The 23,834-nt window shown below is 41.9% G+C and overlaps 1 protein-coding gene across 4 annotated transcripts in view; it reads left to right on the plus strand.

The window, feature by feature from the left end:
* serinc2l (serine incorporator 2, like) overlaps positions 1-21,582 on the plus strand; it is a 38,478-nt gene extending 16,896 nt beyond the window's left edge. For all 4 annotated transcript variants that reach the window (XM_029630024.2, XM_029630015.2, XM_029630034.2 and 1 more), the window contains 6 exons: positions 1,191-1,328; positions 1,726-1,895; positions 2,073-2,163; positions 2,644-2,794; positions 3,149-3,358; positions 3,698-21,582. In XM_029630024.2, the coding sequence (XP_029485884.1) occupies positions 1,191-1,328; positions 1,726-1,895; positions 2,073-2,163; positions 2,644-2,794; positions 3,149-3,358; positions 3,698-3,836 (899 nt within the window). In that variant the 3' untranslated portion in view covers positions 3,837-21,582. The remainder of the gene's footprint in view (positions 1-1,190; positions 1,329-1,725; positions 1,896-2,072; positions 2,164-2,643; positions 2,795-3,148; positions 3,359-3,697) is intronic.
* The last annotated feature ends 2,252 nt before the right edge of the window (positions 21,583-23,834 follow it).

Below are 23,834 nucleotides of genomic sequence, written 5' to 3' on the forward strand. Positions count from 1 at the left end.
ATTGCTCAGACTGTCCGCAATAGGCTGAGAGAGGCTGGACTGAGGGCGTGTAGGCCTGTTGTAAATATTGGTGCAGTCCATGAGGAGGAGATGCACTGCAGTATGTAATGCAGCTGGTGGCCACACCAGATCCTCACCAGACATCACAGACAACAACTTCGCCTATGGGCACAAACCCAAAGTGCTCTTCACTGACGAGTCGCGGTTTTGTCTCACCAGGGGTGATGGTCAGATTCGCGTTTATCATCGGAGTGAGCCGAGGCCTGTACTCTGGAGCGTGATCGATTTGGAGGTGGAGGGTCCGTCATGGTCTGTGGCGGTGTGTTACAGCATCATCGGACTGAGCTTGTTGTCATTGCAGGAAATCTCAACGTTGTGCGTTACAGGGAAGACATCCACCTCCCTCATGTGGTACCCTTCCTGAAGGCTCATCCTGACATCACCCTCCATGACAATGCCACCAGTCATACTGCTTGTTCTGTGTGTGATTTCCTGTAAGACAGGAATCTCAGTGTTCTGCCATGGCCACCGAAGAGCCTAGAACTCAATCCCATTGAGCACGTCTGGGACCTGTTTGATCGGAGGGTGAGGGCTAGGGCCATTGCCCCCAGAAATGTCCGGGAACTCGCACGTGCCTTGGTGGAAGAGTGTTGTAACATCTCACAGCAAGAACTGGCAAATCTGGTGCAGTCCATGAGGAGGAGTGCAGTACTTAATGCAGCTGGTGGCCACACCAGATACTGACTGTTGATTTTGACCCCCCACCCCTACCCTTGTCCAGGGACACATTTTTCCATTTCTGTTAGTCACGTGTCTGTGGAACTTGTTCAGTTGATGTCTCAGTTGTTGAATCTTGTCATGTTCATACAAATATTTACACAAGTTTGCTGAAAATAAGGGCAGTTGACAGTGAGTTATTTTTTTGCTTAGTTTAGTAGAAAGCCTTCCCAGAAGAGGGGGACCATCTCCTTATCAATGCCCATAATTTTGGAATGAGATGTTTGATGACCACGTGTCCATATACTTTTGGTCTTGTGGTGTATACTTTTATAAACTATGGAAAACTCACATTTCATCCCCTCACAATACCGTAGTGTTAGTTAAATTTGATGTCAATCAACATGCTGTGGGTTCCAGGAAGTTGGTTGTATTTATTTGTTTATTGATCTGCCTCTTTTCTCCTCCGGCAGTATGGTTTTACTTTGGCGTGGTTGGCTCCTTCATCTTCATCGTCATCCAGCTTATCCTTCTCATCGACTTTGCCCACTCTTGGAACAAGATATGGGTGGGGAACGCCGAAGAGGGCAACTCAAAGTGCTGGTTTGCAGGTAGAATTAAAGTACTTTCTCCAGAGGACACAGTACCTTAATGCTGCTCAAGAAGTTATACTACCATGACTGTGTTTATTCTTCTAGAGCAGCAGGGTTCCTCAACCCTGCTCCTGGAGACCCACAGGGTGTGCATACATTTATTCCAGCCATATAACTAATACCTGATTTAACTAGCCAATCAACCAATCATCAACCCTTGATACGTTGAATGTGGTGTTAGTAGTAATGGACTGGAACAAAAGCCTGCACACTTTGTGGCTGTCCAGGACCATGATTGAAGAACCCTGCTGCTCTAGAAGAACATAACCTCGTTCTATGCATCTGAAGAGTATGGGGGTGTTTGTCATACATGACTGTTTTTACCGACCCTCTCCATGTTGCCCCTCTCCCTCAGGCTTATTGTCGTTCACCTTCCTCCACTACGCACTGGCCTTCACCTCAGTGGTGCTGTTCTACATATACTACACCCAGCCTAACGACTGCACCGAGCACAAGGTCTTCATCAGCCTCAACCTCATCTTCAGCGTCATCATCTCCATCGTCTCCATCCTGCCCAAAGTACAGGTATTGTGGCGGTTTCATTGTTCCTTCATTTGAGAAGGAGGGCAGTTTTAGCAATTATACCAGTAATAATTGATACAATGTTTGGCTAGGGAATGCTTTTATTACTCAGTTTTTGTTGATAACAGTGTTGACAATTGTATGCATGTTTACCAGTGCCTATGTTTTTGTGTGTCACAGGAAGCCCAGCCCCAGTCTGGTTTGCTCCAGGCCTCTCTTATCTCCCTCTACACCATGTATGTCACCTGGTCCGCCATGACCAACAACCCAAGTGAGTCTCAGCTTCTTTCCCATTCCAGTTTCAACAGAGTTTCTACCATTGTTGTCATTTTGACTTTCTCCCTCCAGTTTGTTTATTTTTACTTTCCAAACCACTGCAGCACTATGAGTGTTTCCTACTGGTGAGTTTGGCCGACTTTGGTAGTTCACTCACCTTCCCCAACTCGTTACATTTACTAGGGCCTGGAGTTGTTTTCTTGTTAAGTCACATGGTCAGGAAAAACTCCTGGTCCTACTTATGGCTTGTGCTTGTAGTGGGTCCGTGGATAAGCTCAGACAGGTGTTGGGGTGTCTCTGCAAGAGCCTGCACTCAAGTGTTGTAATTAAGAGACACTTGGTATATCTGCTGTGGTAGTTGGTTTAGAGCCCTGGCTGTTGCCTTCCTCAAGACTGCAGGTCACTTTCTGGGTTTTTTTCTTCCCCATAACTCTCCTGCATTCTATGGCTGATTTACTGTGTCTGTCTCTCTCAGACCGTAAGTGTAACCCCAGCCTGCTGAGTCTGGTGTCAAATGTCAGCTCCAGTGAGCCCACACCCACCAGTGCCCCAGGACAGGTGCAGTGGTGGGACGCCCAGAGCATTGTGGGTTTGGTCATCTTCCTCTTCTGCACTCTCTATGCCAGGTAGCTAGCTACTCCAATTTGAATCCATATCATGGCTGCTTATTTAATTGTCTGTTATGCTATGATCTTAATTAGATCTCAGATTCTCTCTCCCCTTCTCTCTTCTTTCTCTGTCTCGTTCACTTTTTCCATTCTTTCCTTTCCGACCACACCTTTCTAGCTTTGCTTTACCTTAGGGTGCTTTTTAGCCCGTTTTTATTGTTATGCTTTTGTTTTTTTATCCTCTTATGTTTGTTGTGTAGTAAATATTTCAGTTTTTATTTTCTTATTTTTTTTCCTGTGAAGCACATTGTGTTGCATTCCATGTCTGAAATGCGCTGTATAAATAAAGCTTGATTTGACTCCCTCCTCCAGTATCCGTTCGTCCAGCAACACCCAGGTGAACAAGCTGATGCAGACCGAGGAGGGCGGGAGTTATGGAGGAGAGGGCGAGGTAGGGGAGGACGGTGTGCGAAGGGTCGTGGATAATGAGGAGGAGGGGGTCACCTACAGCTACTCCTTCTTCCACTTCCACCTATGCCTGGCCTCCCTCTACATCATGATGACACTCACCAACTGGTACCAGTAAGTACAGCAACAGCTGACCATCAGAGCCACAGCTCTATAGAAATGTTAGAACATTTTACAATATTTCTAGGTGTGATATTGGGTATCTTGTGTATGTATTCCTTGTCAGTTTGAAAGCCATGGGATCAGGGGGGATATTTCTTTGGGTGAATCTCAATAGCCTTTGTGTGAAAGCTTTGCGAAAGCAAATCCCTAATAGGCAGCATTTAATCCACCATATTGCTCTGGCCTGTTGTGTTTTTTCAGATCAGTCTAAATTAAGGGGGTGAGACAAGGATATAAATCTACTATAAAGATCCACTCTTTAAACTGACATCTTCTCCCTTCATTCCTCAGGCCTGACACCACCACCCAGGCCATGCAGAGCAGTATGCCAGCTGTGTGGGTGAAGATCAGCTCCAGTTGGCTGGGCCTGGGCCTCTACCTCTGGACCCTGCTCGCCCCTCTCATGTTTCCCGACCGAGACTTCAGCTGAACAGCCCCACATGGTGTCACCATAGGCTTGTAAGATGTTGTGTGGAAGTTTATTATATATATTTTTTAAATACGAGTCAGCATTTTTGCATTGGTCTCTGTTGGTGTGTTTAATCTTGTTTTGATTTATTTTATTTGACATGTTAGGTCTTTTATCTACCATGGCTGCGTGGGGTATGGTTATCACTACATTAGGTATTATTGGACGCTTTTAATATCCATACTGAGAATGTTTTATTGATTTAGCCATTCAATTATTTTATTTGCCTATATGCAAAACTGCACTTAACTCTATCTACCTTAACACAATCTCCTGAGATGAGCATCGGTTTGTCCCAGAATGCACATTAGTGAACTATAGCAAAGACTTGATAACAGGCGCTTATTACCTCACTTTTACAATAATATATTAGTTGGGATTCCCATGTTCTTAAAGTAGGCCTGGTTCCAGTTGATTGTATTTGTTTTTATTATGGATCCCCATTAGCTGCTGCCAAAGCAGCAGCTACTCTTCTTGAGGTCCAGCGAAATTAAGGCAGTTATACATTTTTTTTTTTAACATTACATTACATTCACAACACAAGTGTGTGCCCGAGGTTGGGGATTCCCCCTCATTGGCTGAGCTCCCGCAGTTCTGGAGCTTTAAGAGAGACGAGGGAGATAAACCAGGGGGGGTTCTCCGAGTCTGAGCCCTCTTACTGAAATAATGTAATATGTACACATCCTGATTTAATGTTCACTGGACTGTGAAGTATCAACCTACCCCCCTGCTCTTAACTACATATTTCTGAACCCTGGAGGTCAGTTGTAATACCTCCTACCTACCCCACCCTAAGGCTTAGCTGTCTACCCCAACTATGCCTGATTCACGTAGGGCCGACCTGAAACGTACTGTGCTGGTTCAGATATTTTCTTTTCACATGATCCTTTCCAGCATGGTTCTATGGTGGATGCATATTCAGGGCAGTACAGCTCAGACTTGGTTTGGCTCAGGAGTGTGATAAAGGTACTACATGTTAACTCGAAATGACACAACGAAAAGGTTGCAGTTTAACAAAGTTTACTATACCGTATGAACACACTACAAGGTACCCATTCACTCAAGGCTAAGTCCATCAACCACCAGACTTCCTGCGCATGCGCACTATTGACTGAGTGATAGCCCTGTAATAACAGAAATATAGGGATACTTAAAACATGAATTTAACACTACAGTGCTCTCAACCCCAACCGTAGCCCATTTAACTCTGGTGCTACACCATGCCCTGTCCCTAAAGACATCTGTGTTTCTGCTCTATCTCTAGCCCTGTTTCTGGGTGTTCTATAGCCATAGTCATGGGTCAGTGCTAGTACATGCTTGTATCTGCAGTGAGGTGATGTATTCTGAGCCGATAGTGTCAAGCTCTTGGGAGCAGTTTCTCGGACACAGATTATTTTATTTCACCTTTATTTAACCAGGTAGGCTAGTTGAGAACAAGTTCTCATTTGCATCTGCGACCTGGCCGAGATAAAGCATAGCAATTCGACACACACAACAACAGAGTTACACATGGAATAAACAAAACATACAGTCAATGCAGTAGAAAACAAAGTCTAAATACAGTGAGTGCAAATGAGGTAAGATAAGGGAGTTAAGGCAATAAATAGGCCATGGTGGTGAAGTAATTACAATATAGCAATTAAACATTGGAATGGTAGATTTGCAGAAGATGAATGTGTAAGTAGAGATACTGGGGTGCAAAGTAGCAAGCTAAATGAATAAATACAGTATGGGGATGAGGTAGATGGATGGGCAGTTTACAGACGGGCTATGTACAGGTGTAGTGATCTGTGAGCTCCTCAGACAGCTGGTGTTTTAAAGCGTAGTCCTGGACTAAAAGATATTTCAATTGAGATTTTCCATTGACCATGGTTTTTAGCCTCCCGGGCTAGGCTTAATCTGTGGCTGGAAAACTCCCTTGAAGTCTACAGGGGTTTAGGTGAGGAAGTGGGATTCTGAACCTCACTTCTGCTCTGAGAAATGCCATATGTTGCCACGATGTTACTGAGTCAGTTAATTAATCAGTCATTAGTGTACAGATCTATATCAATACATTTCAAGAACGATATGTTGGTGTTCGATGATTTAAATTGTTATAATTCAATGGATATTGCTTTCAAATTTGATAATTATGAGTTGTTGCACATTTCATAATTTCATGTCAGATTATTTACCTCTTACTGGATATGAAGTTTCCCAATGTGACTGAAATAAGATCAATATGTTTCACTCATGGTGAAAAGATTGGTGTACTTAAGAGATGTGAAATTGGTGGTCTATTGAAGAATCTTGACTGAACTATATTAATTATAAAAATACAATATTTAACCTTTATTTAACTAGGCAAGTCAGTTAAGAACACATTCTTATTTTCAATGACTGCCTAGGAACAGTGGGTTAACTGCCTTGTTCAGGGGCAGAATGAAAGATTTTTACCTTGTCAACTCGGGGATTCGATCTAGCAATCTTTGTTACTGGCCCAACGCTCTAACCACTAGGTTACCTGCCGACCCAGTACAAACATTTGAGTATTTTGAATTATTGTTTAAAAGTGAAATTGAAGACCATAATTAAATTCTGATAAACATTAAAGTGTACAGAACACGTTCCCACAGTTGCCCACCTTTTTGCCCTCAGAACAGCCTCAATTCGTCAGGGCATGGAATCTACAAGGTGTTGAAAGCATTCCACAGGGATACTGACCCATGTTGACTTCAATGCTTACAACATTCCAGTTGGCTGGATGTCCTTTGGGTGGTGGATCATTCTTGATACACACGGGGAAACTGTTGAGCGTGAAAAACCCAGCAGTGTTGCAGTTCTTGACACTCACCGGTGCGCCTGGCACCTACTACCATACCCCATTCAAAGGCACTTCAATCTTTTGTCTTGCCCATTCACCCTCTGAATGGCACGCACACAATCCATGACTTAATTGTCTCAAGGCCTAAAAATCATTATTTAACCTGTCTCCTCCCCTTTATCTACATGGATCCAAGTGGATTTAACAGGTGACATTAATACGGGATCATAACTTTCAGCTAGATTCACCTGGTCAGTCTGTCATGTAAAACTCAGTGTATTGTACAGTATATGTTGCATGTGAGCATTAACCCAAGCATGATTTCAAGTGATGATCCTTCAGTATTGAATGAAGAATTATATGAGGGGGTTTTTGAGAACAACATTGAGTGCCTTTTTATATTAATGCATTTCAAAAAGAGCTTACTGGTAGATACAAATTCAAACCTGCACTAATGTGGCTTCCACATTTTGTGTTAAATGAGTGTCTCAGATAATTTCATAGTTTGGTTATATAGGTACAGTATCTGCAAATTCTCTTTTTCAACAAAATCATCAACATAATCCCATGAAGGTATTAAAAAATATAATCTTTATAGTATACTATCTATAATAAGTTCTTCATAATTGCAGTAAGATTAGTGCTCATGTTGCCCACTAGGTGGAACTGAAGTTCCTTAAATATTGTTTTCCATACTGGAAAACTACACAGGAGACTGCATGCAGTACACTACAAAAATGTTATAAGGATATTTTCTAATCAACGGACAGGTTGCTCAGAGCTTTACCCTGTGCTCTGAGAAACTTGAACTGCAAGAGTGAACGTGATGTGACCAATAAACCCTGTCCTCTGGATGTTGTTGATTGTACAGTATGCTGTTGATCCTTATTGACACCAAAGGTCTCTTTTATTTTGGGAAGTTCACCAGAGGGAGAAATCTTATCTATTTTCTGGGATTATGATAGCATTTCCATCAGATTACTACTGTAAGGCGACCCCACGGTCATCACAGCACAATCAGAGATTAGACTGAGGAGGCACTGGGGATGGATGGGGACAAAAAGGGCACTGCAACTTTTTGTTTTTCACTGTAGCCTATCCATGGGTCTATTTATCGTGTACAGAATCAAACCTGCACTTGTTTGATATTCATTGATCATGTTATTTCAAACAGAACCTGAATGTTTCTGATGAACCATGGGACTACACTGCCAAAGATGTAATATTTCGTTTTTAGGTACCAGTTGTGTAAAAGTAGGTAACCTTGATGTAAAGTCTTTTGGCATTAGTCAAATTAAACCACCTTTTGAATTGATAGTTTCAGTTAAACCTATGCCTTAAATATGACAATTGTCTGGCCGTTGAGTGGTATGACCTCTGTGGAAATGTTGATTCAGTTCCACCTAGTGGGCAACATGACAGAATGCCAAGCACATGACTTGAGTGCTTGGTTAACCCTAATTCAAGTTTTAAAGGGTGGTTGCTTTTCAGGTGTATGGGGTGACACTAGGCAGGTTTCCATAGACCCCTTTCTGTGTTTACAAACATTGCCGCACAAGGGTGACGCGCGCAAGTTGGTGGCAGAACAAGTTCGTTTAGAATGCCAGCAAAAAAAGACTGCATGTTGCTTATGAGTGCATTTCACACTACTTTTGGATTATAATTGGATTTTAAGTCCCGTATGAATGTCCTGCTTAATATACTGTATAATATGGCAAATCAACTGCATTATTCTTAAAAAAGACTTCAAATAGTAAAATGGCTCTTTGGCTAGCTTTTGCTACAGCCTATGTCAACGAGCGTTATAGCATTCTAGCTAACAACTGCTGCATCCAAAATAGTTATTTTGCAAAGATCACAACCAAATATAATCTTAAGAGACTGTTAAAGCAAGAATCAAAACATAATTGTAAGCATGTGAGAATCCTAAAAAGTCATTTTGTTTAGAAGTAATAGCCTAGATTTATGTTGAATGGGTGCAGATGGCATTCTTTACTGCCGTGCTTGACGTCAGTGTGTTGTATACTGGAAAGGGATCTAATGACCCAGGTTTATTCGACAAAAGCAATGTTGTGTAACCGATGTGAAATGGCTAGCGAGTTAGCGGTGGTGCGCGCTCATAGCGTTTCAATAGGTGACGTCACTTGCTCTGAGACCTTGAAGTAGTGGTTCCCCTTGCTCTGCGAGGGCCGCGACTTTTGTGGAGCGATGGTTAACGATGCTTCGTGGGTGTCAGTTATTGATCTTTGTAGAGGGTCCCTGGTTCGAGCCCGGGTCAGGGCAAGGGGATGGACTAAAGTTATAGTTGCAACAACAACAAAATAATTGCGACGTGTAATGGAAATGGCAGATGAAGAACTGTTCTAAAGATTGAATACATTGATCGGTTCGGCAGTGGTGGATTTTTCTTTTGTCTAACTTTATTGCGACAAATGATCATGGAAAGTGTTTTTCAAATAAATTATTATTGACGAATAATTTTGAAGGTAGGTCTACACAGGGCACGTGATGTTATCCCGTAACTATAACACTTCACATTTTGATTCTAAATGCCTACTGCTTGCAAAATCCATTTGTTCAACTATAAAATAATGTTTATTTGCTGGAAAAGGTTTGTCTTGACTTTCAAGAATAGCTGAATTACTTCACATTGCAATTTTAAGTTTCACCATCAAATTGTTTTCTAAATCTAGGTGAGTATAAGTTACTGTGGCAATAAGTAGGCACGTGAGAAATATTAGAATATGGCAAATATTAGAAAATTCTTGCATTCTATCCATGCAGGTTTTTGCGGGCTACCTGAGACATGAAACAGATAGGTGGGAGGGCATACATGCTGTCACCACTTTATTAATGAGCAAATTCCCTAGTAGGATCATGGAAACATTTCAAGCACATTTTTATTCCACATTCTAGGTTTTTTGCGAAAACCTTTTTTCTAAGGTGTGATGTCATTACGCCCAACTGTTTTCATCAAAACGCACTATGACAGGCAATTGTTGCATTTAATTTCTATGTGAAAGTTCTAAATGTAGAGAACAAAAAAAATGTTTATGGAAAAAAATATATTGACAAACTAAACTGGAAAATGTAAAGAACATAAAGGTCCAATATACAGATTTTTATTTTTTTTATCTCAATATTCATTATTTTCAACTGTCTGAAGCTGCTATATAAAACCGCAAGTAAAAGACGCAAAAACTAAACTTACGAAGAAGCCTAGAAAAACCGCACATAGATCTACTGCTTCTTAGAATTGTTTTCAATGAGAATGACAGATCTATAACACACATTTCTGTGAAATTGGTCAAGTCACCCAAAAAGTTACATATTGCAGCTTTAAAATGGTCTAAAAGTAACAAAAATAGCTTCTTAGCAATTTCTCAAGCAAGAATTTTGCTTTGACTGAGTAAGTGAGTGGTCTGAGTGGGGAGGGTAAAACTGAAAGCTAGCTGTTATTGGCAAAGCGGTTTGGAACTCTCTTTCTTATTTGTCTGTTAACTAATTCACCAGGAAGGCCAAAACTCCATCCCACCAAAACAGGCTGAAATTTCAGGCGGTCTCTTCAAACAGCTCTTACACTAAAATGCCATTATGAAAGTATTCACAATTTCACAGTATTATTCCTACCTGACTGCACTGGGCCTTTTAAATTGACATTCCCTTCTCATAGCCTTTTCATTGCCACCAAAGCATCTGAGAATGAAATCCATCCCATGCTGTAAGATTTTAATTGCCAACAAAGCATTATTAATATTCCCATAAAACACAGTAGTGTGTTGTATGTTTTAGATTGTAAGATTTTAAGTGGGTCTATCTAGAGTACTGTAGATCTAACCCATTTGGCTCACTAGATGATGGATATAGAGATTTGTCTGGTCTGTGCTGGTCTTGGTGCTCTATGTTCCAACCGGAGACTGAGACAGGGCTCCATGCAGCTGCCTGCCTCCTCTGTTATTTCCTTCTGGCCTCACTGGCAGACGGGGCATGTTTACTTTGGCTGCTCCTATCACAGACTCCAGTTGGCACAGCCTATGAGTCCTTAGGACATTCTGCCTCTCGTCACTACTCCTCTCCCTGGCTGGCTTCCCTCAGCCTTCAACTGGTCACAAGGTTTATGCATTGTGTCACAGGCTGACATTGGGAAAAGAGTTCCCAAACAATTAGAGTGGGGCCAGATAATCGAGGCTAGACGACTATAGACACACGTAAGTATGAAAAGAGCATTTTGCTTGGATAAAGCTGAACTGTAGATTGGATCCACTGTAGTATGTGTAAGGTTAGTTATGTGAGGGCTGTTAGGCAGAAGCTCATCCTACGCTCTCTGTTGAACTTACAGTACTGCTGGAACACAGTGTTTGGCAGAGTAGAAGTTCTGTGTCGTCACTCAGTGTAAGTGCACACTGACCTTGACACCATGGTTCTGCTCAGCTGCAGGGGTTCTTTCAGGTCATATGTTGTCACACACACATGTATACACAAACTTACAAAAACACATTCCTGTTGACTGTCAATACACTATATTTCACCCTCTCAGAGCACACAGTCATTGCAGACAGTCTCTGATGTGAATTGCAGCGGGATAGTCTATCTATCTATAACCTATTCCTCTACAAACCTGTTATGGCCTTTTCGTTCTTAATTGCTTCAGTCTCATAAGACACACAAAGGTTTTTAAAAATAACTGTCCTCAAGCTCTGGAACCTCCTGCAAACCTCCACAATGTTTCTCCTTTCTGTCTCCCTCATTCTCCCTAATGAAAAATCTACAGTGTACTCGTCTCAGAGCTTGCACAGAATAGAACTCTCACTCAGTTCAGCTTCAGATGGCTCATCCTGGCTCTCTAGCTTGCTTGCTTTCTCTCAAAGAAAAACTAAACTAAACCAAATAATAGATATCAGATGCACACAAACACCTTCACATATTAATCATCACCTCAAACTCCAGCTATCTAAAATGTCAACTCTAGTAGAGCTGTAGTGTACAGGCGAACCGTCTTCTCAATGACAATGCATCTCAGATGGGCTGAGAGTTTCTCCATATTCCCTTCCCTCTGTAGCCATTAGTTTCACCGGCATAAATCCCACCTTAATTTCCTTGTGGGATAATTGGTGTAATTTGTAGGCGAATGATAGATAGCATAACGAACCATTCCATGGTAGTCCCCCACCGTGCTTGGTTGAGCCTCATGGCATTGTTCATTACAGACTGTGTTTCCTAGTTACTGCTCCCCCAGAGAGTGACTCTGTCTGTCCTTATCTACTGTAGTTAGAGACTCTCACAGCAAAGCTTAACCCACAGAGCTCTCCTCCCTTTCTTGTCATTTAGATCAAGTATGCACAGGGGTCTATTCAGAAGGGTGCAACAACACAAACTGTTCAGAAGGAAATACACTGAGTATACCAAACATTAGGAACACCTTAGCACGGACTCTACAAGGTGTCGAAAGTGTTCCACAGGGATGTTGACTCCAATGCTTCCCACAGTTGTGTCAAGTTGGCTGGATGTCCTTTGGGTGGTGGACCATTTATTTATACACACAAAACTGGTGAGCGTGAAAACCCCAGCAGTGTTGTAATTCTTGACACAAACTGGTGTGCCTGGCACCTACCATACCCCGTTCAAAGGCACTTCAATCTTTTGTCTTGCCCATTCACCCTCTGAATGGTACACACACAATCCATGACTCAATTGACTCGAGGCTTAAAAATCATTATTTAACCTGTCTCCTCTCCTTTATCTACACTGATTGAAGTGGATTTAACAAGTGACATCAATAAAGGGAGCATAGCTTTCACCTGGGCAGTCTGTCATGGAAAGAACAGTTGTTCTTAATGTTTTTGTATACTCAGTATATTTTAAAGAACAAATAGGTTTTTCTGTAAAGTAGCATAGGGAATTGTTTTCTCTATTCATTACATAGTTCTATCTTCAACATTCATAATGTTTCACCTCATTAGACCCCAGATCTTCATCAGAGTTTTCCCCTCTGCAGTCTTTTTGAAATGTCAACCCCCTTTTCCTGTTGGATTCATTCATTGTGCAAGATAGTCAGTTGGAATTTTTCACATTGTGAACTCCATTTCAATGTTACAGACAAACAGGTCCATTAACAATAATCTCCTAAGGATAATTCATAGTCTTCAGCCATATCATATTGATTTGGATAAGACTCCTGACCACTAATTACAAAATGACTGGGAAAGCCTGTCTGATGAGTAATTGCATTTTAAGTGTGGGATCCAGGCACATTGAATTACACTGCACAGAGGGGGATCTTCAGTTTAGGCTCTGCTGGCATATCTATGCTGGAAACATTTAGATGCCAATTAGGCCTCTCTAGGATGGGGAACCTGGCGCTAGGTTAGGGGGTGGGAGGGGGCTGCCTGGTAGATAGGGTCTGTGTCAGGCCCCCTCAACTAGATTCACTCTGTCACTTGTTAAGGCCCAGTAGGACTGGTCCAAAACTGTAACTCATCCACCATGGGTTCTGCTGAAGTGGAGCTGTACCAAGTCATACATTTTAATTTCATACTCATGGTTATACTATATTTCCATTGGTTCTGTATTTCCATCCTTCACACTCCTAGACCCTGTGTGTGTGTGTGTGTGTGTGTGTGTGTTGGCTGCAGTACAGATCTCTCTTGTACTGGCAGGCAGTGAGTGCTGGGCGCATGCTCTGGCTAGCTCAGAGGAGCTGCTAATGTAGTTATATAACAGGCAGTGCAGCTGGCGTCTGCTGTGAGCCGAGTGCAAGGCCAGCCTGGTTACGTAAGCCTGTCAGAGTCATATTGTAGCAGCACGGAGAGCTGCACCAGCTCCTCCCACTGTCTCTTGCTCTGTCTATCGCTCCCTCCTACTCTGTTTCTCTTCCACCCTGTTGCCCCCCCTCTATTTTTTTCTCTCCCTTCCTCTCTCTGTCCTTCCCTCCCATCTCTTTCTGTTGAGGTTCTGGAGTCAACTGAGGGAACGAAGGCTGAACACGCTAGATGATGCAGATGCATAGACTTAACATGGCTCAGGGTGGTATAGTGCACAGAGGTATTTTGTATATAAACATGACTGCACACTATTGTGAGAGAAAAAACAAGCAAGCATCCCCTCACCCCCATGGCTTGTCTGCATCGCCATGACACCATTTGACATGAAGTAACAGGGGCAAGCGTGCCGTGACTCACCACCTAAGAGCTCTGATGTCCACTGACCTTTAAACGTCTGGTTGGCCCCCTGAGTGATTGCATGCTCCCCAGTACCTTTACTGACTAGTACCTTTACTGACACAGCACTGCCATCCCACACCAGCACCGCAACACTGCATCAGAGCCACAACAATTAATGGGTGGCATGGGTCACACTTCCACAAAAGAAGAGAGGAGAGTTTTACTTCCAAAGAAGAATGGCCCAAAGAACAGTGGGAAATGTACACTGCAGTTTGACTATGGAAGCAGGAGAGGACTGGCCATTAAACATTCTGGGCAAGTGCCAGATGGGCTGGTCCATTTTTAGCACAGTGGGCCTGTCTAACTTTGATTTTTTTTGTTGCTCAAAATTATAATTATATGGCTTATACTGGTGGTCTCAAATTAAAAGAAATTGGCAGATTTAGAAATGCCAGGGCCTGTTTCTTGTCCCAGTCTGCCCCTTTCTGGAAGAGAACATAAATCAAACTGTTTCATGATTTACTAGACCTGACGAGTTTGCTGCTATTTAACAGTTTTAATAAAGTGTCATTAATCCTGCCCCACAGTTTACTATGGTGGAAAAAAAATATGCCTTAATGTATTCCTCTGTATGTTTTCAACCACTGAGTATAACTGCGCAAAAGCAACACAGGAACAGAGGTTTGTGAAAATAGTCATTAAGCTTAACTCTACGTTGTAGCGACCTTAGTAGGCGCAACGGTCTAAGGCACTGCATCTCAGTGCTAGAGGCGTCACTACAGCTACCCTGGTTCGAATCCAGGCTGTATCACAACCGGCCGTGATTGGAAGTCCCATAGTGCAGCGCACAATTGACCGAGCGTCGTCCGGTAATTAAAAAAAAAAAGTAATTTAATCTCTAGGCGTAACTGCTAAGGTTCAGGTTGGCAGTCGCTGGATCAGGGTTCCTGTCCTGGTCGGGGCTAACCTCTGAATTTGCTAAAATAAAATATATCTTTACTGTGTAGTCTACAGGTAATGTACATTCTTTACCTTGCTCTGAACCTCCCTTCACTCTCACTCTAGGGAAGGGGTTAATTGAATCGAGACACATATGTATGTATCTGTGGCTTACCCCTGTAATAGTCCCTTTGTGGGTAATGCATTATGTTGCCATTGATGATCGGTTAAGTGATTTAAACTTGCAAAGAGGCCACAGGCCTAGAGTTAGCTTTAATCAAAGTTGGCTGCCGCCAGCAACCCATCAACTCCCCAGGTACAATCAACTAGTAGGCTATTGTAACTAGAATGTGAGTGATGGGGGTGAGGGAGGTCATAATTCTTGAACACTGGGGGATCCTCTGTTCTAATTGATGCTTTGGATCTTGATGTAATTTGTGGTGGGTATAGAGCTTGCCAGCTTGTAGTACTAAAAAACCGAAATGAGTTACCTCTGGTTCGTTCAGCCATTCCTATGGGGGAAACGAATGGGGTTTTGGGATAAATGCTGAAAATAAGGTCTGAGGTTTACTAAGGCTTAGGACCTTATACGTTTTGTTCTATGAGATAATATTGGTAAATTAACATGACCTTTATGAAGCCTTTATGTGCTTGTTTTGATTACATAATGTCAAGAAAACGATACGTTTTTATGATTCTGATGGCCAGATGGCTAGCAACAATGACAAGAAACTGTTGTGGTGAATTTTAAGTGGCTCGTTTCAGCTCGTTTGATCTTGATATCATGTCGTGTATTGAGGTGTTTTAACTGTCACATCTATGCTAATATGGCTAACTAACCAATAACTGTAACAATATATTTGCGAGACAAGTGTTCATTGTGCAACTTTATTTATGTTTTCCATATAGTTTACATGTTATTAACAATCTAAGCCAAGCCGGTCTGTTTTGCAGCATCGGTTTTGTAACTAAACAACCAACCCATCTATAAGCTATGCTTCAGAGAGGGCTCCTTGTTGCTTGAACATGGGTCCATTTGCAGGAAGTGTCATCCATCAAGGTGTATGGCTGGTGCTTTCGTTTCCACATTTATCCCAATTTGTGTGACTTGCTTCAGCTCTTTGAAAGTATTTGTACGCTTTGATAGTAGTGGAAAAAGTTTTTAAAGTTTTAATTAAGCGAAGCGGTGAAATATAGTCAAAGTTCAGTATATTAAAATATCTGGGCTGATTACTTTGATAGACTATATCAACTGTGTTGAACGCTGAGCTGTCAATGAATTGCATTCCCAGGTGGGAAAGGGCAGTGTGGAATGCAATCGAGATTGCATCATCTGTGGATCTGTTTGGGCGGTATGCAAATTAGATTGGGTCTAGGGTTTCTGGGATAATGGTATTGATGTGAGCCATTACCAGCCTTTCAAAGCACATCATGGCTATGGACGTGAGTGCTACGGGTCTGTAGTCATTTAGGCAGGTTGCCTTAGTCTTCTTGGGCACAGGGACTATGGTGGTCTGCTTGAAACATGTTGGTATTACAGACTCAATCAGGGACATATTGAAAATGTCGGTGAAGACACATGCCTCAGTGTTGCTTGCCGCGAAGCAACGTAAAACGTTCTGTGTAAGTGTAACGGATGTGAAACGGCTAGCTTAGTTAGCGGTGGTGCGCGCTAAATAGCGTTTCAATTGGTGACGTCACTTGCTCTGAGACCTTGAAGTAGTGGTTCCCCTTGCAGAGGCTTTTGTGGAGCGATGGGTAACGATGCTTCGTGGGTGACTGTTGTTGATGTGTGCAGAAGGTCCCTGGTTCGCGCCCGGGTATGGGCAAGGGGACAGTCTAAAGTTATACTGTTACATTGGTGCCGTGACCCGGATCACTGGTTGCTGCGGAAAAGGAGGTCAAAAGGGGGGTGAGTGAAACGGCTAGCTTAGTTAGCGGTGGTGCGCGCTAAATAGCGTTTCAATCGGTGACGTCACTTGCTCTGAGACCTTGAAGTAGTGCTTCCCCTTGCTCTGCAAGGGCCGTGGCTTTTGTGGAGTGATGGGTAACGATGCTTCGTGGTTGACTGTTGTTGATGTGTGCAGAGGGTCCCTGGTTCGCGCCCGGGTATGGGCGAGGGGACTGTCTAAAGTTATACTGTTACATAAGTTTCATTTTAGTTGAATGATGATATAATTATTAGAACGTTTAGGCTATTATTTGGGGAGAGAAATATGATGGTGCATCTAGTGATGACAGCTCTTGAGATTATTTTTGTGGTAGTTGAACTATGTAGAGTAGGTTCATATGTAGAGCTACAGCTAGCTATCAGTAGGTCTATCTAATAAATAAGCTCTTTAGGCTAACGGTGATCACTGAAAAGTACATTTTCTGAAGGAAAGTATGTTTTAAAGTATGGTTTTGAAATAACTTATAGTCGTGATAGTGTCTGCAGTAGTAATGGTGGTGAATGGTTATAGTTGAAAAAGCAGGTTGATTGATTGGATGGCTGATATGATCGGATAGCCTTAACATGTGAAAGTTAGTTTGGTGTTTAAAACTTGAAAGGTTCAAGAGTTACAATTATTGTTGTTGGGTGTTATATATTAATCTATGCACACTTATGTAGTTATAATTTCTAGTGCAAACAAGAGCTAGTGCAAACCAAAGCTAGCTAGCTACACCTAAGACCAGAGCTAGTGCAGACCACAGCAGTAGTTGTGTGGTCAGTAATTGTGGTCAGTAGTTGTGTTGTTGGGATCATAAGTTGTGTGGTTCAGTAGAATTGTGGTCAGTAGTTGTGTGATTGTGGTCAACAGTTGTGGTTTGTAGTTGTGTGGCCAGTACTCGTCAGTAGTTTTGGTAAGTAGTTGTGTGGTTGTGGTCAGTAGCTGGGGTCAAAAATTGTGTTCAGTAGTGGTTAGTAGTTGTGGTCAGTAGTTTTGTAGTGGTCAGTAGTTTTGTAGTTGTGGTCAGTAGTTTTGTCGTTGTGGTCATTTAATTGTGTGGTTCAGTAGTTGTGTGGTCAGAAGTTGTGTAGTTGTGGACAGTAGTTTTTGTCTTACGTGTTGGGGAAGTGGTCAAAACAGCAGTTATTTCAACAACACAAAAGCAGTTGATACGCTTACTAAACTATCTGTAACATAATAATAATAATAATAATAATAATAATGTATAGTGCAAACAAGAGCTAGACCAGAGCTAGTGCAAACCTGAGCTACCTAGCTATGCCCAGGACTAGTGCTGGACCAGAGCAGCAGTTGTGGTCAGTAGTTGTGTGGTTTAGTAGTTGTGGTCAGTAGTTGTGTGGTTATGGTCAGTCGTTCTGTTCAGTAGTGGTCACTAGTGGTGTGGTTGTGGTCAGTAGTTTTGGTAAGTAAGAACATGCTGGCAAACGTTTGTGCTATGAAAATAAATAAATACTCCGCTCTGACACTCAACTTCTTTGCTAGATTCATGATAGTATTGTTAGACAAAGCAAGGAAAGTTAATTTCAAAACGTGATGTTGTTCTATTGGAATTTGCAGTTATTTTTGGTAATGAATCTGCATCTGAAAGCTGTTGATGGGTTACTAAAACAGCTTTATTTCTTGACTGGTGGAAGCTCTTCCGGATCAGTTTTGAAAAGCAGATAAGTAGAGGAAGATTTCATATGCTCTACTTTTTGTCTTACTTGTTGGGAGAGTGGTCAAAATGGAAATTGTTTCAAAAAGTTAGGGAAAAAAGCAGTTCATGCAGTTACTAAACTAGTTGTACCGTTTGATTGGAATAAGATATTTTTGTTCAGATTTGAATAGCAGAGAAGTATATGAAGATTGCATACCCTTTAACTTTTTGGGAAATGTATCAATATTTATGTTAATAAAAAGTTAGAGGAAATGTTGTTGATGTAGCTAGCAAAACAGCTGTATCGTTTTATCAGTAGAATACATTTTTGTTCTGACTTCAGTTTAGAGGAAGATTTCATTCACCCTCACTTTTTGTCTAAATACACTGACCAAAAATGCAACATGTAAAATGTTGGTCCCATGTTTCATGAGCTGAAATAAGATACCCACAAAAAGCTTATTTCTCTCAAATGTTGTGCACAAATTTGTTTACATCCCTGTTGGTGAGCATTTCTCCTTTGACAAGACAATCCGTCCACCTGACAGGTGTGGTATATCAAGAAGCTGATTAAACGGCATGATCATTACACAAGTGCACCTTAATGAAATGTCTCTACAATGTGCAGTTTTGTCATACAACACAATGCCACAGATATCTCAAGTTTTGAGGGAGTGTGCAATTAGCATTCTGACTGCAGGAATGTCCACCAGAAATGTTGCCAGAGAATTACGTTTTCATTCTTCCAGCATAAGCCACCTCCAACATTGTTTTAGAGAATTTGGCAGTATGTTCAAACAGCCTCACAACCGCAGATCAAGTGTATGACGTGTGGGCGAGAGGTTTTCTGATGTCAACGTTGTAAACAGATTGCCCCATGGTGGTGGGGTTATGGTATGGGCAGGCATAAGCTATGGACAATGAACACAATTGCATTTTTTCAATGTCAATTTGAATACACAGAGATACTGTGACGAGATCCCGAGGCCCATTGTTGTGCCATTCATCTGCCGCCATCACCTCATGTTTCAGCATGATGATACACAGCCCCATGTCACAAGGATCTGTACACAATTCCTGGAAGCTGAAAATGTCCCAGTTCTTCCATGGCCTGCATACTCACCAGGCATGTCATCAATTGAGCATGTTTGGGATGCTCTGGATCAACGTGTATGACAGTTCCAGTTAATGGTCAAGGTAGCTAATTTGTTTCTAAAGTCACAATGTTTACTCATTGTCTCATGCTTAGGATCTGCTCCCCCATTGTTATAATTTTATATAATGGCAATTCATTCAACAACTATGAAAAGATGCTAAATCTAGCAACAAAATTGCTAAATTGGCATCACTGCGTTCATCGAGCAGCGCAGCCTTCTACTGCAAGGGGGCGTTATATTTCCACTCTGTTAAAATCTGAAATTTGAAATGCATGACGTAACAGAGTGTTTATTGGTAATGTAATCAAGGCTTGATATACTCTGCGGATGTTGTAGAGCATGAACCTACAAGAACGGGCCACCGCCTTGATGTTAGTTGAGAACGACAGGGTGTTGTCCAGGATCACGCCAAGGTTCTTAGCGCTCTGGGAGGAGGACACAATGGAGTTGTCAACCGTGATGGCGAGATCATGGAATGGGCAGTCCTTCCCCGGGAGGAAGAGCAGCTCCGTCTTGCCGAGGTTCATAGGTCTTGCCTATGCGCACATGATAGACCGTAGCTGTTCGGAGCACGTCTCCGGAGACGAAAGAGCATGTATTAATCCTGCTGAAGAAATCCGACTGGGGGATAGAAGGACAATGGATTAGCGCACATTCAACAAATCTGATCTAACAAAGTGGATATTTGTCAAATCCTTAATGATTGATGTATTGTAACAGACCCACAATGCGGTTACTAAAATCCATCTAGGATAAATTGGGCTGTTTGTGCTGCATAACATTTCGATTTGGCAGGGGCGGTTAGAGCTTTGGGCTAGTAACTGGCAAGTTGCTGGATCGAATCCCTGAGCTGACAAGATAAAACAAATCTGTTGTTCTGCCCCTGAACAAGGCAGTTAACCCACTGTTCCCCGGTTGGCCGTCATTGTAAATAAGAATTTGTTCTTACCTGACTTGCCTAATTAAATAAAGGTTAAATGTAAAAAAATATATATATCTTTATTTAAATCTAAAGAATAAAAAAAATGTAAGCTGGTAGCACAGAAATCGGTGGTGGTAGTTAAAGTAGTAGTTTTTAATTGTAATGTAGTTGATTAATGACATGACGAACAAGCATTATTATCCAATTTTAGTGAAATACACAAACAATAGGCTAAGAATAGGCTAACATTTAGGCTAATTTCGCTGAGGGAGGGGGGGGTTGAAATTGAGATGTTTGAGTTTATTTTTTATTTTTACAGGGACACAGTGCACAAATTAATCAACGCTTCAGTAAAAGTGCCGGTTTTAGCCAGCCAGCTCATTTTCAACCGCAGATCCTGGGCAGGTTATTAAAAACAATTACAATATAGACAGACATCAGATTGACCATGGAGAATCCTGTTGTGTTCGTTTCATGTTAATTAATTCTGTGTTCCCGGTCCAAAATGACCACCCCATTATAGCTGATTTATAAATCAATAATAATACATATATTATCACCTAATGCTGTCTTTGATCTTTTATCAACTTAAGTTTTGAAATTCTATTTGCTATTTATGGCCTGTAGGCCTCCTTGACCTGAGCTCATACAATTCATTTTTGAAAAGAAAAAAAGCATAATGTATGGCTATTTCGACTATAACTGTTAAGGGATTTTTTTTCTCAATAATGACTTATGTACACATTTCAATCAGGACTGATTAATCAGAATACTATTATGTTACTGTATAGACGTATGAATTTTATTTGAATCCTAGTACTGAATATAATGTGTAGTAATATGTAATTATAATCAAGAATTAGAACAATGACTGTCTGTTCCTTGGTAGAAACGAATGAACTTATCGTTAAGACTGGCTAGAATGTTTATCTACACAGGAAGAACTTGGCTTGGTCATAAATTATCTATACTGGTGGGGGTCAATGTAGGAAGGCTTGAGAACTATACTGCCATTGTACCGGAATGGAGGAGAGACGGGACAGTTCGAAACCTAATGACATCATTTTCAGTTTATAACCTGTTGTAAATTGAATCATGTTCAGTACTCTCGAGAATAAACGCTAGTGCTTGATTTTGAGACTGGTCTCTGCCCATTTTATGCAAATAAGTTTCTTACAAATCCTTAGAAGTGAGTGTATTAATTTAATTGGGTATTAAACATATAGAGGAATTAAATTCCTAACAATAACAAATACTCAGATGAAACATATTGTGCTATTTATAACAGACTACTTTGTGTCAAAGTTTAACAAGGACTCTCCTCCTCACCAGTGTTTTATTTTATTTATTTATTTCACCTTTATTTAACCAGGTAGGCAAGTTAAGAACAAGTTCTCATTTACAATTGCGACCTGGCCAAGATAAAGCAAAGCAGTTCGACACATACAACGACACAGAGTTACACATGGAGTAAAACAAACATACAGTCAATAATACAGTATAAACAAGTCTATATACAATGTGAGCAAATGAGGTGAGAAGGGAGGTAAAGGTAAAAAAGGCCATGGTGGCAAAGTAAATACAATATAGCAAGTAAAACACTGGAATGGTAGTTTTGCAATGGAAGAATGTGCAAAGTAGAAATAAAAATAATGGGGTGCAAAGGAGCAAAATAAATAAATAAATTAAATACAGTTGGGAAAGAGGTAGTTGTTTGGGCTAAATTATAGGTGGGCTATGTACAGGTGCAGTAATCTGTGAGCTGCTCTGACAGTTGGTGCTTAAAGCTAGTGAGGGAGATAAGTGTTTCCAGTTTCAGAGATTTTTGTAGTTCGTTCCAGTCATTGGCAGCAGAGAACTAGAAGGAGAGTTGGTTTTGGGGGTGACTAGAGAGATATACCTGCTGGAGCGTGTGCTACAGGTGGGAGATGCTATGGTGACCAGCGAGCTGAGATAAGGGGGGACTTTACCTAGCAGGGTCTTGTAGATGACATGGAGCCAGTGGGTTTGGCGACGAGTATGAAGCGAGGGCCAGCCAACGAGAGCGTACAGGTCGCAATGGTGGGTAGTATATGGGGCTTTGGTGACAAAACGGATTGCACTGTGATAGACTGCATCCAATTTGTTGAGTAGGGTATTGGAGGCTATTTTGTAAATGACATCGCCAAAGTCGAGGATTGGTAGGATGGTCAGTTTTACAAGGGTATGTTTGGTAGCATGAGTGAAGGATGCTTTGTTGCGAAATAGGAAGCTAATTCTAGATTTAACTTTGGATTGGAGATGTTTGATATGGGTCTGGAAGGAGAGTTTACAGTCTAACCAGACACCTAAGTATTTGTAGTTGTCCACGTATTCTAAGTCAGAGCCGTCCAGAGTAGTGATGTTGGACAGGCGGGTAGGTGCAGGTAGCGATCGGTTGAAGAGCATGCATTTAGTTTTACTTGTATTTAAGAGCAATTGGAGGCCACAGAAGGAGAGTTGTATGGCATTGAAGCTTGCCTGGAGGGTTGTTAACACAGTGTCCAAAGAAGGGCCAGAAGTATACAGAATGGTGTCGTCTGCGTAGAGGTGGATCAGAGACTCACCAGCAGCAAGAGCGACCTCATTGATGTATACAGAGAAGAGAGTCGGTCCAAGAAGAACCCTGTGGCACACCCATAGAGACTGCCAGAGGCCCGGACAGCAGACCCTCCGATTTGACACACTGAACTCTATCAGAGAAGTAGTTGGTGAACCAGGCGAGGCAATCATTTGAGAAACCAAGGCTGTCGAGTCTGCCGATGAGGATGTGGTGATTGACAGAGTCGAAAGCCTTGGCCAGATCAATGAATACGGCTGCACAGTAATGTTTCTTATCGATGGCGGTTAAGATATCGTTTAGGACCTTGAGCGTGGCTGAGGTGCACCCATGACCAGCTCTGAAACCAGATTGCATAGCAGAGAAGGTATGGTGAGATTCGAAATGGTCGGTAATCTGTTTGTTGACTTGGCTTTCGAAGACCTTAGAAAGGCATGGTAGGATAGATATAGGTCTGTAGCAGTTTGGGTCAAGAGTGTCCCCCCCTTTGAAGAGGGGGATGACCACAGCTGCTTTCCAATCTTTGGGAATCTCAGACGACACGAGAGGTTGAACAGGCTAGTAATAGGGGTGGCAACAATTTCGGCAGATAATTTTAGAAAGAAAGGGTCCAGATTGTCTAGCCCGGCTGATTTGTAGGGGTCCAGATTTTGCAGCTCTTTCAGAACATCAGCTCAACGGATTTGGGAGAAGGAGAAATGGGGAAGGCTTGCGCGAGTTGCTGTTGGGGGTGCAGTGCTGTTGACTGGGGTAGGAGTAGCCAGGTGGAAAGCATGGCCAGCCGTAGAAAAATGCTTATTGAAATTCTCAAT

This window comes from Oncorhynchus nerka, linkage group LG3 (assembly GCF_034236695.1).
Source record: "Oncorhynchus nerka isolate Pitt River linkage group LG3, Oner_Uvic_2.0, whole genome shotgun sequence".
In the NCBI taxonomy this organism is placed as follows: Eukaryota; Metazoa; Chordata; class Actinopteri; order Salmoniformes; family Salmonidae; genus Oncorhynchus; species Oncorhynchus nerka.